This window comes from Delphinapterus leucas, chromosome 16, assembly GCF_059928025.1.
Source record: "Delphinapterus leucas isolate spDelLeu-1000000601 "Yukka" chromosome 16, BTC_Dleu_Yukka2, whole genome shotgun sequence".
Lineage (NCBI taxonomy): Eukaryota > Metazoa > Chordata > Mammalia > Artiodactyla > Monodontidae > Delphinapterus > Delphinapterus leucas.
The window spans coordinates 9,070,250-9,085,945 of NC_143144.1; the positions used below are offsets into that span (position 1 = coordinate 9,070,250).

At 33.5% G+C, this 15,696-nt stretch overlaps 1 protein-coding gene across 4 annotated transcripts in view; it reads right to left on the reverse strand.

The window, feature by feature from the left end:
- Window positions 1-15,696, reverse strand: part of ARID4B (AT-rich interaction domain 4B) — a 127,004-nt gene that overhangs the window by 30,267 nt on the left and 81,041 nt on the right. For 3 of the 4 annotated variants that reach the window (XM_022553209.2, XM_022553210.3, XM_089897433.1), the window contains exons 12-17: window positions 14,622-14,694; window positions 12,839-12,933; window positions 11,704-11,801; window positions 10,676-10,919; window positions 10,196-10,371; window positions 6,032-6,283 (exon numbers count right to left, since the gene is read on the reverse strand). In XM_022553209.2, the coding sequence (XP_022408917.2) occupies window positions 6,032-6,283; window positions 10,196-10,371; window positions 10,676-10,919; window positions 11,704-11,801; window positions 12,839-12,933; window positions 14,622-14,694 (938 nt within the window). The remainder of the gene's footprint in view (window positions 1-6,031; window positions 6,284-10,195; window positions 10,372-10,675; window positions 10,920-11,703; window positions 11,802-12,838; window positions 12,934-14,621; window positions 14,695-15,696) is intronic. The other variant, XM_022553212.2, reaches the window with a different exon arrangement.

Below are 15,696 nucleotides of genomic sequence, written 5' to 3' on the forward strand. Positions count from 1 at the left end.
ACAAATGATCATATAAAATTAAGTACATGAAAAGATGTTCAACATCACTAGTCATTAAAGAAATGCAAATCAAAACAACGAGATACCCAGCAGATTAGCTATAAATAAACACTTTTTGAAAAACAGAAAATGACAAGTGTTGGCAAGGATATGGAGAAATTGGAACCCTAATACAATGCTGGTAAGAATGTAAAATGGTGTAGCCTCTGTGAAAAACAGTTTGTTCCTCAAAAAGTTAAGCAAAGAGTTACCATATGTAAAATGATACAGAAGAGGTTCCAGTGAGAAAACTAAGCCTCATCTGTCCCAATTCCCCACTTGTCTCTATATTCCATAGGTACCACTTTTATATACAAGTCCCCTTTTTTAGATTTTAATTTCTGCTCTACATCCATTTTGTTGCCAGAAGGTCCAATCTAGTTCAATATTCGTTTAATAGTTACCATATGCCAGGCATGTACAGAACATTCTAGATGTGGTAAGGGATATTAATGGAATGAATATGAAAACTGGGGGTTTTTTTTTTCATGTTATAAAATTAAATGCACTTCCGTAATGTAAAGTAATGTGGTCCCAATATAAAAAGCTTAAAACAATGGAAAAAAATTTACCCACAGTCCTACATGGAAGTTAGGAAGTCAAATCCCTTTGGCTCCAAAAAATAATTCAGAAAAATTCAATATCAGAAAAAGTGACTCAAATCAGGACTGGAAAATCAGGAACAGAATGTAAAATAAGTTAAAATGGATACCAGAAGAATAAAAGAAGGGAACAATTAGAAGGGAGAAAACACATAAAGATAAGAAATGACAGAATGACCGAGGGGTGGTTTTCAATTTGGGAAAAGTAGAAAAGGAAAATAAACCAGAAAAGTAGTTGCAGCTGCAGCAGCCGGAGCCCACGTGAAAAGTACCACAAAAGGAGCGGTCAGCTGGCTCAGGCACTAAGGTAAGGCAAGTAACAAGAGGTCAAGAAATAAGGGATGGAATTCGGCTAGATGGGGCCCCTGGTGACCGTTCTGGAGGCGTGGTGGAGGCGAAAGCCTTACTGGGTTGGGTTTACACAAAAAGAACAGGAGACAAACTGGATAACAAGTGTAAATAATTCTAATTGTTTTTGCTGGATGGAAGTGGAGCAAAGAAACAGCACAGTACGGAAAGCAGGGGGAAGCTCAAATGAGATGAGAGAAATAACTGCAGGTCTATATGTGGATGGGAACGGTTTAGAACAGAGTGAGAAAATGAGAAAAAAGGGGAGAATTTCTGGGACCATATCTCTGATTTAGGCAAGAAGGTACGGCAGTTGGAAGATGGGTTTTAGATAGTAGCATGCTTGTTCACCTAAGGCTAAAGATGAGAAGGCAGAAAACATGGCAGCAGATGTAGGTAAGAAGGTGATGTAGTGGAATTCTGTAGAAATTCTCTTATTTCAATTTTTCAATGAGGTCACCAGCTGAAAGTGAGGATGGGGGAAGAGTTCCTGGGGATTTGAGGAGATAAGAAACCGTATGAAAAAAATTTTTTCTGTAACTATGTATGGTGATGGATGTTAATTAGATTTATTGTGGTGATCCTTCTGCAATACATACAAATATCAAATCATTATGTTGCATACCTGAAACTAATATAATACTGCATGTTAATTATACCAATAAAAACTGTAATAATTAAAAATTACTCTCAAAAAAAAGAAATAGTCTGAGAAAGTAGAAAGGGCATGGAAGGAGGACATATAGCGCCCACTTGAGGTTCACAGTCACGAATTTAAAATAAGACCACTCATTGTGGTGGTTTGCTTTCCTCCAGACAGGATCAGCTGCACAGGTGCAGGCAGGGAGTAGTAGGAGTGTTAGATTTCATCAGCCTTCTTGGGGTTTTGTCAAGCAGGTACTACAAAGCAACAACACAAGAGCAACAGAAGAACACGGGGGTTTAAAAAAAAAAAAAGATTCTAACAAATGACTGAAGAATGCGAGCAACATAACGAGAGGATGAGGGCAGGGGGGAGACGGGGGCTGTACATGCTGGAGAGGCTCTCCCCTCACCTGGACAATGAATTCCTTGCTAGGGACTATTTCTTTGTACCTTTAGTGCCAAGCACAGTATCTGGCTTATAGCTGTTGAACTTATGTTTGCCAAATAAAGGAAGATATTTGATAAAAAGCAGCTGAATGTTCACAAAAAATGGGATGAAACCCATTTGTTTGTGAAAGCTTTTTACTAGTTCCCACTCCACCCACTCCCTCCAAGGAGGAGCCAATTTGCTTAGAAAAATAAGGTATTTTTAAAATGAAATTCATTTTCACTTCATATAATATACTTAAGTATAATTCATCTTACTTTCAGTTTTCTATAACTTGTAACATGGACTAGAACTAACTGTTGTTAGTTATTTAAGAGCTTTACAGTTGAAATTTTAGTGTCTCTTTTCTTTTTCTTTTACTTAAGGGTGTCATTTAATGCAGTTGGGAATCTTCAATATTAAAAAAAGTTCTCTAATCAAACTCCCAACTCCTTGATTATGGAAAGCCAAAGTAGAAATGAATGGAGAAAAATAAATCAGCATCGATACATAATAAAATACTGATGTATTTTAAATCCCATGCCAAGTAGCCTAGATAGTTCCAACACACTTGGTTGTTTTACTGAACAAGGATAGCTGTTACTGAACAAGGATAAATCCAACACACTCAAGTTTACGGTCAGTGAATTTCAAAGTAACTTCATTTTCAAATGTCAATCTCATGTTTTATGGCATGACCTAGAAACTTGAAAGTGAAAAGGATCAATTAGCTAATGATACTAAAAACATCTATAAAATATTAACATCACTAAGAGAAATTAAAACAAATATAACAAAGAGCCTATGATTAAAAATTACTGAAGTATGACTATAATTTTTTAAATGTATGGAGATATATTTTTTAAAAGACTAAAAGACAACACACAACAGTATTAGTAGTGATCCTTTCTTTTATGTACTTTCTCATTTTTCTATATTGAATGCTACTTTTAGATGAGTTTTTAAAAATTCTGTAAAAAAGCATGTGGTGAACTAGTAAATGCTATAGCACTGGACAATCATTTTACATATGGCCACCATATATGAAAAATTCTGTAACAATACTGTACCATTTATAAGTCATTATGTGGTTTAGGATCCAGAATTCTGGCTATTTCCCATAAATGTAAGTATGTAAAAATGTCTTTTTTTCCCATTGTAGTAAGTAAAAAAAAAATTGGCCCAAATGCTATCTTGTGTAACAAAAAAATTAAGATTTTCAGTTGTGAAATAAGGGTATAAATGAAAATTAATGTAAAGGTTTAGACAGCACTTTAGAAAAAAAGGAAAAATGTAGAAATTACAAGAAAAACAGTATTTTTCTAAGAAAGATATTCTTATTTTCTTTAAGAAAAACCTGCTTGATGGAAAATGTTTCAGATCAAACAAAACTCAAACATCTCCATACAAAATTTCCAATATGCTGTTGTAATAAACAACTGCCAATGAAGATAAAACTATTTTTATGAAACTTCATGCATATATCTTCATTTCTAATTGCACATCTCAAGTGTAAACTCAGAGATCAAGCTGAAGATCCCCAAAATAATAGGAAAACAGTTGTAGAGCTGATGAGGATTTGCTGAGGTCCTCATTAGATTAGCTTCAGACATGAAGGAGGAGCAAAAATCATAATTATTGCTTATTCATCAATAAGACAGACTCTTTGGTTATTAATCCAGAGAGAAATAGGAATACTGTTATGTTGACTACAAGAAAATTAACTGCTTCATCTACTGAAGGACAATTGTTTTCTCTATGATGCTGGAGTCTGTAGAGATCCACCCTACAGGTCTTCATCAAGACGGTAAGTTTTCTTCTTTTGAACGTTCATACCATACAAACGTGTGAGTCGTCAGAAGTAGATGGCATCCTTCTCGTTAACACAAGCATGTCTTGTTGAACTAGGTCTTGTTTTTCTTTTCTATATTATTAAAAACTTGAATGCCTCAATTTAAAATCCTTCCTTACCCTACCCAACCCCCTATCAATTTCAAAGCTCAAGTAACTGAACATTCTTTTTACCCTCTAAAATCCAAGTGCTCCTAGGACAGGATTACGCTTTCCTTTAGTAAATCTTTTCTTAACAAAACAAAGTTGCATCTTAATTGCAGAATAATTTTATGAATGTCTCAATTCTTGTATCTACTAAGCCCCTTCTGTTTAATGAGATAATTAACAGAAAATAATCAAGCCCTCATTACAGTGAAATTTGAGAAGGCCTAAATTCTATCCATTTGTCACAGAATTTAAAGCATTTTATAAAAGGCCACGAAGAAAACTGCCTCATTATATAAACTAGCAAAATAACCAGAAGAAAAGAACTGAAAAAAAGAGGTAAAAGATGATGCAGCTCAGATTATCTATCTTGTGGGCATTACTTAGTAATTATTAATTTTTGCTGATTCAATTTTTCCTTCCTAACTTTAAACTAACATATTCAACATTTACATTTACATCCTACGCCAAAGTGGAACTCCCTCTACATTTATATTTAATAAGATCATTTAGTAAAATCAAAACGATTAAACATCAAAAACAGGAAAATATTCTGATAACAGCTCTGAGATCTCAAGTGTCTTCCTTTGAACATGATCATTAATAGTCAGCCCTTCAGGTGAGGAAAATCATGCACCACAGGGGCAGCGCAAGAACCACCAGCCAAAAGGATAAATTACACACGATGTTGAAAGAGGTATCTGGAAAGCTTATATTTCATCAGGACAATACTGATGATAGGCATTCTTAAAATCCAAAACTTTGTTAACCTTCTTCGCAGAAATAATAAAGAAAAAGTCCCAAACAAAACTGCTAAACATTTCCTTATGACTTAAGTTGCTATTTTCTTCCAAGCTTCAGAATGGATCAGAATTGCACTTCTCTCAAATTAAGAAAGGTAATCAGAAGATCATGCTTCTAGATAGAGCTTCCTACTGCTGCAGAAGGACAACACAAATTGTACTTTTAAGAAACAGAGAGTGTACTTTTTTTAAGAAACAGAATTTGCGATGATGTTTTCTTAAAAACTTCCCAAACCACAGAATACAATTTAAATATAAAATATGAGAACTGTATTCCTCCTTGAAGAAGACACTAGGTACACCATGAAACTACCACTGAAAACTTCGATGGTTACCTTTTCAAGGGCTACAACTCTATCACAGGCTACTTCAAATATATCAAACATTCCATAATAAACAAGGTTTTTCTTAAAAGATATCAAAATGCTCAGATCCCAAAACTGGCTTGCCAACTTTGGATAAAATTCAAACATAAAATTTCTTTGGATAAACCAAAGCAAACTTGTACAAGAAGAAAATCCAGTCTCGCCTTTCAGTTCCCTAGGTGAGTAGCAGTCGGATCGTGCACTCTATTTCAGTCAAGCAGACTTGCTCATAACATTTCAACGATACTGTTTCAAACATAAAAATTAATTTCGGAGGCTTGTGAACAAGGCTGTAATGCAAGAGCTGTTAATGAGGAGATAAGGCTTTCTTGAAATAGCTAAAGCTTCCTAAGAAATCACAACTTTAAAATCCCTGCCTACTAAAGGAAAGAAACAAGATTACAAAGAAGAGGCTACTGCAGCAAGGTGGCTGAAAATGCAAGAGAGCAAGAAGCCTGATAACTGGCTTGTAGACATCAAGAAGCTCAAAGCCCTTTTACCTTTTAAAGAAATTTTTCTATCATTTCACTAATAATGTTGCCTCTATTAATCTACATGCATAACATAAAAATCAGCTACATAGACTTCAGTTTTCCAGACACTAAGGATACCTCTGGACTACTGAAACCAACAAGTAGGAAGTCACTGAGCGAGGCACTTACTTGCCAAAACTACATGTTTTTTGTGTGGTATACTGTGCCCTCAATTAGAATACTAATAAATCTGTAATTTGTTAAGTATTAAAATAGGAAATTATTTTACAAGTGTTTTTAGGTAGTAATCACTAGCTAAAACTCAAGTTACCTCACATTCCATCCGCAGTAATGCACCAAGTAAAGGACCTCTCCACCTTCGACATCAGAATCTTTAATACTAGCTTCATACATTTTTTGATTTTTCCCTCGTCCATACCGCACTTGGACTTTCATGCCTGGTGGATAGCACTCAAACTCCTCTTCCGCACTGTTGTCGTCCTCCTCTTCCTCCTCTTCCTCCTCCTCCTCCTCCTCTTCTGCTTCTTCATCATCTTCATCTTCCTCTTTATTCGTTTCATCTCTTGAAAGGTTTAAAAAATTGCAGTTAATAAAAGACACTTCATAAGCTTTTCAGTTCCAAACCACATAAAATGATAAAAATCGTGGCTGTGATTGTTCCGGGAACAGCAGGTTCCAAGTGTATGATATTCTCTGAGTTTCAATTTAATATGAAAAACTAAAACTGTGCAGGATGACCATGGATGGTTACAGAAAGATACATTCAGAGAAAATGAAAATGGAAAAGTAGTGCATTAAAAGAAAATGTCCAACAGCCAGAAGAATAGAAGTTGTGTTGAATAGCAAGAAACTAGTAAGGTCGAATGTAACATTTTTCTCATGTTTTATTGTAAAAGTGTTTTACATCTCAGTTGACAAAAACAAAAATCATCACACCTTATAGCCATTTTCTGACTAAAAATTATTTTTCATTCAAATATTTCCAACCTCAGGATGTTTAAACAAAACTTTTTACTAGCCAAATGGCTAGTCTTAATAACTTTAAAATAATCCGAACTAAATTTTCAAAAGTTATACTAAATGAAATATTACTTTACCTTTCATAGGAATATCCTACTAACTTCATATTACTATCCCATCAGGTTTTTTCTTTCTATTCTTCTAAACTTCAACACAATTTCTGCTCTATTTAACACATATTTACTGCAAGTCCTCTTCTACCAATTCTCTCAACTTTAAAGTTCTGAAGAAATAGGTATATGAGAGGCCAATTCCAAATAATATGAAACTAAAAGTCATTTGCATTCTAGAAGCAGCAATGCAAACCATTCTGGTCTTTTCAATACCATGCACCTTCTAAAGCTGAGCATTCATATTCATTTTATATTAGCCACAAATCTGTATTCAACAAATTGGAGAAAATCTTAAATCATAAATCCTTCCAGGCACTAGATTTACCAAAAAAAAAATAAATTTCAATAGGAAACTCTGGACTATATTTAGTTTTAATTTGCTCTGCAATATGTCTATACTTATTATAACAGTTTTCTCTCAAAAAGAATCCATCACTTTACAGCTGACAAATGAATAAATGTCATAAAACAGAACCACAAGACAACTTAAGTAATTAAGCTTTAAAAGTTAATGGCTATTAATATTTATATAAAAAGTCTTCCTCCACTGATAACTTTAGTTTTATATTCTTATATGCTGAAGTACCAAATGAGCCAATTTTCTCTGAAATACATCACAAAGTCTACAAAGATCCTTAAGAATTAATCCTATTTTAAAGACTCATTTACAGTCAAATAAATAGGTACTTAAAAAATTAAATGAATCTAGCTGTAATCTGAGATAAAAAATATGAACTCTGTTACTGAAAATATATTAACATTTCTATAATGAAGAAAAACTTATTAGTAAGGCTAAAATATCTAAGAAATTATCAGAAAGGGTGTTACGGATGATAAACTATTATTAACAACTTTAAGTAAATGATTTATATATACTATATAAGTAGTATACACATATAAAATTAAAACAGTTAAGACTTTTTTTTTGAAAGAACACTACTTGTTTAAATCATAAAAGTATATCCCTGCACATCAGGGAGAAAAGGAAGTGTATTCTGGTGGCTACAACAGAGATTGATTATGTACCAGAGATTTATCATGCACCTTAGAATCATCATAAAAGAGATAAAAAATATATGAGAGATAAAAAGTCTAAAATTTTTAAAACGAAAACTAACTCTAAACTGTATCTTACATTATATAATGCACTGAGCACAACTGGTAAATGCCAATGATAGCAAGCACAACCTGACTTAAAGTGGTAGCCAGGACAATCTTTTATTTAATCTGGAATAAAAACCTAATATTCCATATTAATTTTAAAAAGCAGTCAAAAATTAAAAATTAAAAATTCTCATTTAATGTCAACCTCAGATGCAAAGCAAACAGGAATCACTCAACTAATACACTGAATTATAGAGAAGCAAACAACACAATTACTGGTTATCAGCCAAAGCAAATACTCTCCTCCTCCTCCTCTTAGTGGCAAAATCAGAGGTAAATGCACTAAACTAAACAGAATACAGAATGCCAAGAAAGAGAGCCTTTCAAAGAATAAAATACAGCCAGTACACAGGTTAAAAAAATTAAGTTGATGTATATATTACACACACATACATACACACAAACACACGCACGCATGCACGCCCCATTAGTTAGCTTTTAGAGAACTACAGTTTGGGAAACCAAATGTATCGACCAGGAACTTTTCATCCGAACTCACAAAGAAATACCAAATTTCCCAAGTTTGATGTCATATTCCTTATTTACAATGGAACAAATTAAAAACAAAAAAACTACTTCGGTTTATTAGTACCTATTATGGGCCAGGCGCTGAACCAGACATTTTACATAAATGAAATGATTTACTCCCCCACACCTGGACTACGAGGGAAGGACACTGAAAGTTCTCGATAGCAGCTAATTACTTATAGAAAGTTTATATACTAGAAAGATACTTATACATTAATTCTTTATAATTATAAAAGTTTCTATTGCACTTATCTAATAAAATTCAGAGATCAGTTTTGGACATTTCTAACCCGTAAAGCTTCTAAAGAACCCATAACGCTTCTAAAGCAGTCACAACAGGAAAATTTCAGTTTGTTGTATGATACATTTATAAATATCTGTGGTAAATAAAAAGGCCATATAGTTGAAAGATTTTTAAAAATCTGCAAAATATAGTTTATACCATAAAAGAAGCTGAAGTACCACCTTGAAAATTTAAGATAACTATTAGTAACAAAGAGAAAATACAGGCTAATCACAGGGCTTTCCACACAGTAGATGCTCTGGAAATGTCTACGTATTTAAAAATTCAGCAAAAAGCTGAATCCTTACGAAATTTCTTAATAGTTAAAACAGTCTCCAAGTAGCAGCAAGAGTACTTCAAATATACATTTAACACACACGGAAATATAGCCACGTAAAATGAACAAACACTTATACTATATTCATCTAAACCCAGTTTTGTTTCGTTTTTTCATGTATATTTGCATGTTGTGGCCAAAATTTCAGAAGAACACTAAAATGAGCAGAGATTTTAGGCAAAGAGCTGAATACTTACTAAGTTTCTTAATAGTTGAAATAATTCCCAATATCAGTAAGGAGTACTTGAAATACACATTTGTACACACAGATATATATATTACAAAGTATAATAAACACCTTTTACTATATTCATCTAAGCATGGTTTTTCCTCTTCCCTGCTTGTCTGCATGCTGTGGCCAAATTTCGGAAAAATACGAAAATGATCAAAAAAATATTTGGTTGTACTTATTTAAAAGAACCACTAACAATGGGAATATTTAGGTTTTATAAACCTCAGACACAAAATCAGATGCCAAAGATCACCTATAAAATCCAGGGGTCCACTGTCAGTACAGAGATTACATTGCTAAATAATTCATTATCCCAAACTGACCAAAACAAGTAAATGCTACTATCACATAAAACACAACATAACAATTCTGGCTTTTTAAAAACTAATTACTAGCACTTTTCCATTCTTATTTTTTGCTTAAAAAATGGTTACAATTCTCAAAATCTAGAGCCAACATACCATCTACAAAACACTGGAGATGGCCATCTTCCCAAATTTATATTATCTGGTTATCCGGCAGAGGTTAAGGCAGTAAGAAGTGCTTTTCTCTAGCTCAAAATTTCATAAATTTCCATGATGAGAGCAAGAATAATGGATCAAAAATATGATCTTTTGCTACAAATTTGCGTTAGTAGGGTCTCTGAAGGAGGCAAATACTATTTACATAATAAATGCAAATTTAAATCACTCATTTATTTTGTCAAATTTAGATTCATACATACACACACACACAAAGAGCAAATTCTAAGAATTCATTCAGCCAAAATGCATCTTAACCAAAAACAAATTTCTTACCCAGATTTTGCTTTTTCTTCTTCAGCTTCTACCTTTATGCTGAGGGATTCATCTACCCCAGTTGTCTCATCATCTTTATCTTCCAGATTTTCATTTTCTTCTGTTTTTTTCACATTAACCTCTTTTTCCTGATCAGACTGTGTAGGTATAGATTCTGATAAATTCTTTTTACTTCCCTAGAAAAAGATCAGAGGAACTATACCAACAAAAGTAAAAATTGTCAACCTCATTCCATTATCTAATTGTCAGCAAAAGGAGGTACCAACGAATACTAACATTGAGAAAGTTATTTTAAGAAACTCCTAAAACACTAGGCAAAAATAGCTAACAGCTATTTTAAACACAAAAATAGCACTTAATGAAGAAAGTGCATGAACAATAAAGTATAAAATTATATAATAAATTAACTATGTAATCTTTACAGAGGATGTAGAAAATGCACCAAAGAAGGCAAAGGACTATCAACAGTATCCTATTTACCAGAGAGGGCTGAATATTTTCCTTTCTTTCAGTACCCTCTTCAGTAGGCTTTTCTTCTTTTGGTATTACATTCTCCTCCTCTTCAATCTTTATTTCTTTGATTTCTGGTTCATTTTCTTCCTTAACTTTTATTTCTTTTACATTTTCACACTCCTTACAAGGCTTGTTAACAACTTTCTCTGGCAATGCCATCTGAAATTCAATATTGGCCGACCTACAGTACTCCTCAAAACCATATAAGTATCTGGAAATATGAAAAGATGTTACATTTGGGAAAACATTTTGAAATGTTATTGTAGAGTTGTAGTTCTTAAAACATGTGTTCACTTCTCCTGTTTAAGTGCTCAGATATTGAGCTATGTTAATATTCAAATTTAGTCTAGTTTAGTTCTTCCCAATCTTTTTTACTCAAACAGAAACATTTTTCAAAGAAAAATAAATTCATTAAAAAAAGATGCTAAAAGTGAAAAGACAGTCATCCTCTTAAATGTAGTAATTGTAACAACAGTAGCTATTAGAAGAATTAGTAATAGCATCTATTTGTTGAGCACTTCTTATATGCCAGGCACTGGACCTCTGAGTGCATGTAAAATTTCATTAACTCATCAGAGTAATCCTATGAGGCGAATAGTATCATCTCATTTAAAAAAAAGGAAATCGAGGCTTGAGAGAACAAATAAATGGTCCAAGGGCACAAAAAGCAAATAATCGGCAGAACCAGGACTCGAACCTGGGTTTATTTGACTTTAAAACTTTGGCATTAAAAAAAAAAACAAAAAACTTTGGCATTTTAACTTCTACACATACTTTCCAAATTTACTTGGCCACAAAAACTTTCTTCACAGACACTCTCACAGATCTAGTATTCATGGAATACACTCTAGAAAACGCTATTATAGAGTGATTACTCTAGTAAAACTTTCTTGATTTCTTCTTAGAAGAAATTACTAGCCTCAGTTATATGGTAAATTCCATCCTGCTTTCTAGGTAAAATATTGAATATAGCTATATCAAGTACACCTACTTACTTTTTATAAGCACATTTAACATTGTATCCTGCTGCTGAATTTAAGACAGGGATTCCAAGATCTTGGTAGACTTGTTTCCAAACAGCTCCACTTTCAATCTAACAGACAAAGTGAAATGAAAACTCCCAAATTAAAAGGTGGGAATGCGATAAAAGTTTGATAAATAATATATGTGTGTGTGTATACACACGAATATTCCTATATTTCTTGGTTCCAGTCTCAAGGAATGAAAAATATCAATCTTGATAAATTCTAAATCAAAAATCTGGTTTACAACAACGTTTTCAAGTTAAGTTTTGGTATTCTAACAAATCTCAGAGAATTACAAATGTTGAAATACTAGGCCATCTGACTTTTTTTTTTTTTTGGCCACGTAGCATGGCATGCAGGATCCCACTTCCCCAACCAGGGATCGAACCCACGCCCCCTGCAATGGAAGCACGGAGTCTTAACCACTGGACTGCCAAGCAGTCCCCATTTGATTTTTAAAGAAACCCTGCTATATATAATAAATAAGAAAACATCCACATTCCTAAATCAAAATCTTAATGAAAAGACAGAGATAAAAAGTTTTAATGATGTATGATTTCCCATAAAATATATAAGCTAATAAATCAACACAATTTTATGAATCTTAGTAATGCAGAATACTTTTTTTTCCTCCAGAAGAGTCGTAACTGGATGGGCACCATACATCATGGCAACCTTAAGATAATTTCTTCAGTTCAACAAAGATCTTCTGCGTATATATGCAAATAATATGTTTTCTACATATATAAGGCACAGTGATAGAGATTAAGGATATAAAGAATATTAAGACAGATCCCTGCTCTCAATGACCTTATAGTCTAATGGAAAAGAGACAGAGAAAGAAAGAATTTCCACTAATATGGCTGTTTTATAACTCAGGTAGTTTATGAAAGTTTGACAAATTTAACAGTAAATCAGAAAGCTCATTTTTGAAAATTTTTAATTAAATTTAAATTTGGACTGAGGAAGCTAGCTGTTTCTAACTTGTACCCTCCATTTTCTTTTCCTTTTATTCTTAGGTTTTTATTAATAAACAATTTTAGATAATTTTTAGATGAGAAAACATGTATGAAAAACATGTTTCACTTTTGATTGTAATACTTACATTATCAAATCCTCCAAGTTTGTGTACAAGTCTGAATAACTTAAAGAGATTCAAATTTCGATATCCAAGTACAGGTCGCTTGTTAATGGGTGTGCCTATTAAAGGAAACACGAAATCTATTAGAACCATGATACATTTTTAACTTAAACTCTGAAAAGATTCAAACATTACCCCAAATATACATAGTGCAAAGTGTGTATATATGAGAAAAAAAATCCCTTGTTAATCAAAAACATGATACCTACTACTTAAACCCATTTCATTAAAAATTTTTTTTCCTATATCATATTTTTGAAACCTTATTTATATGATTTCATTCAACTTTCATTCCCCTGATGAGCAAAAGAATAAATACTAAATGAAGCAAAATAAAATAACCAACAAAAATTTTTAAAAATCAGGGTAACAAGGTTTGGTAGAACTGAAAAAAGTGTTGAGATAATTGATGGGCAACTGCGTCACAATGAGAGTTATCTTTATGATAGATACTTCCTTTGTATTTTACTAATTTTCTACTATTCTAAAGAATAATTCTAGAATAAAGCTATAGTGTTGTTTATTCTAACATCTGAAAATGCAGAAGGACACTAAAACTATCAAACTGTTAGGATGTGGTAGAGAAAACAACAGGATAGAGATACACAACTTACTGCCCTTTCCAAAAAACATACGACTGGCATAATCACATTTTTCACTCTTTTCTAGTATTAGATTTTATTCGTTTTCTTCACTTTTTTATTTACCTTACACAAAAAAGCTTAAGAAATAGCCTGCCTTCTTAGGCCAAGCCTCCATTCATACAAATAAATAATATAGGAATCAAGGACATTTTATATTGAAGAATAAAAAGATACCCACATTGTAGTAGCCACTATGATTTATGAGAGCAAAAAGAAGAGCAAGCCAGCTTCTACTCATCAACAATACAAAACTGGATTAAAAAAACATTAATTCACAGAGTACAGTAGCACTTTCAAGTATTATTCATTCATTTTGTCCTTCTCCTCAAGCTAGAAAGCTTTCTGCCTCTCACCACTCCTTTTCTAGCATCTTCCCAGGAAAGGAGAAACTATACTCTGAACAGCAGATAAGCAAGAGAGTAACAGGGCCATAGTTATTGGTGGACTAGGTCATCATTGCAAATTAAAAGTTATTGTTAGGTACCCATTCCTCTTTCCCCCAATGCTCATATTTCTTAAACCACAAAAGCGGATTTGATAAGTTAAGCCCAGGCTCACCTTGAGACTTGGTCACCTTTCTCTATGGATGGTTTAATTCTGTTCTTAGTTCTATGTGGCTGGGTTATAAGAAGACTTATAAGGCCCATCTTAGAATGTATGCTCGCTCTCTCTCTCTCTCTCTCTCTCTCTCACTCACTCACATACACAAACACATACACATGCAGGGAATAGCAAACAGTGATTTTAGAGAAGAGGCTTTTCTACAGGCATGTATGTAGGCTCAAATAAAATGGTACTCTGATACCCATTCTGCTACTGTTTCCTAGTGTAAGAGTTCTTTGGCGGGGGGGCGGTCCCATAAATGGGTGGGGGGACAGAATACAGTAATTTATGGGTCCATGGCCATAATATCCATCAAAATACCGTCAAATTCCACATTCCACTTCCTATGTGACAGACACCGTACTAGGATGCTGGTGATTGGAAATCAAAAAGATAGCCATGATTACCAGTGACATGCAGCTTAATAAACAGAATTCTTATTTTAAGATATTAATTATCTGATACCTACATTAATGATGAATAAAAGAAAAAACACTCACCTCTATCTTCCATAAATTTGTACAACTGTTGAAGAAAGTTCTCCCTTTCCTCTGGAAATGGTTCTATTTCTTCCTAATTTTAGTCACAGAAGAATAGAATATTATTTTCCTCAGTTAAGCATTTTACTAACACAAGTAGATTTCCTACCAACAGCAAAGACTAATGCTGGAATATTTCAAAGGCTTTTTACCAAATTAAAATTATTTCTTAACACTAAGCTATTCAAAACCAGAAAGCCTAGACATTTCATGCTTTACAGAGAAATATGTCCTAAAAGATTATCTCAATAGTGACAGTTCCAAATGTAAATGCTCATATAAGAAATGAGACCAGCAAAATGATTCATGAACTTTTTACCAGATCAGAGATCTAGTCCTTCATAGGACTAGGTCATAGGCTCAAGAAGACCTACTCTCACTTATATTAAATTGGGTCAGGGTTTACCATCAAAACTAACTCTATTATTGCTCCTCAAAGAACTGAACAAGTGTGGGTCCCATTAACTGCGACTACAATTATCCTTCATTATATATGGCCCCACTGTATAGTGCTTCGAGCTTATAAAATCAGTAAAGTGGGGAACAAACTTGATCTACAATACCTGAAGATTCAGACTTAGGGAAATCTTCAAGTAATAAAATAGTTCCCCGATTTATCAATTACAAGGGAGGGACTAGCTTCTTGCTGCTGTGGCCAGGGGCTGTGGCAGTAGGGAGCTGGTCCTGAAGCAACCTGCAAGGAGCAGGGTAGTAGGTGAGATGGAGGAACTCATCAATTCAGTGACTATCAAGCCATTCAACAATATTTAATGAGCACCGGTAAGTGTAGGCACTATGCAAGGTGCTGAGTCAAATAAAACAGAAAAAAGCGATGGCACCTGCCATTACAGAACATGATCAGGAGTAACTGCAGAGGAAGTGATTCAAAATATACACCTAGGCTTTACAGTTACTCTGGCTGAAACAAATGTGCTACTAATAGTAAAAGTCAGGAGCATACTTTTCAACTGGTAGTCTAAATAAATCATTTTAATTTTAAAAATCATGAGGCTAAAGCCACTGTTTGAGTGAGATT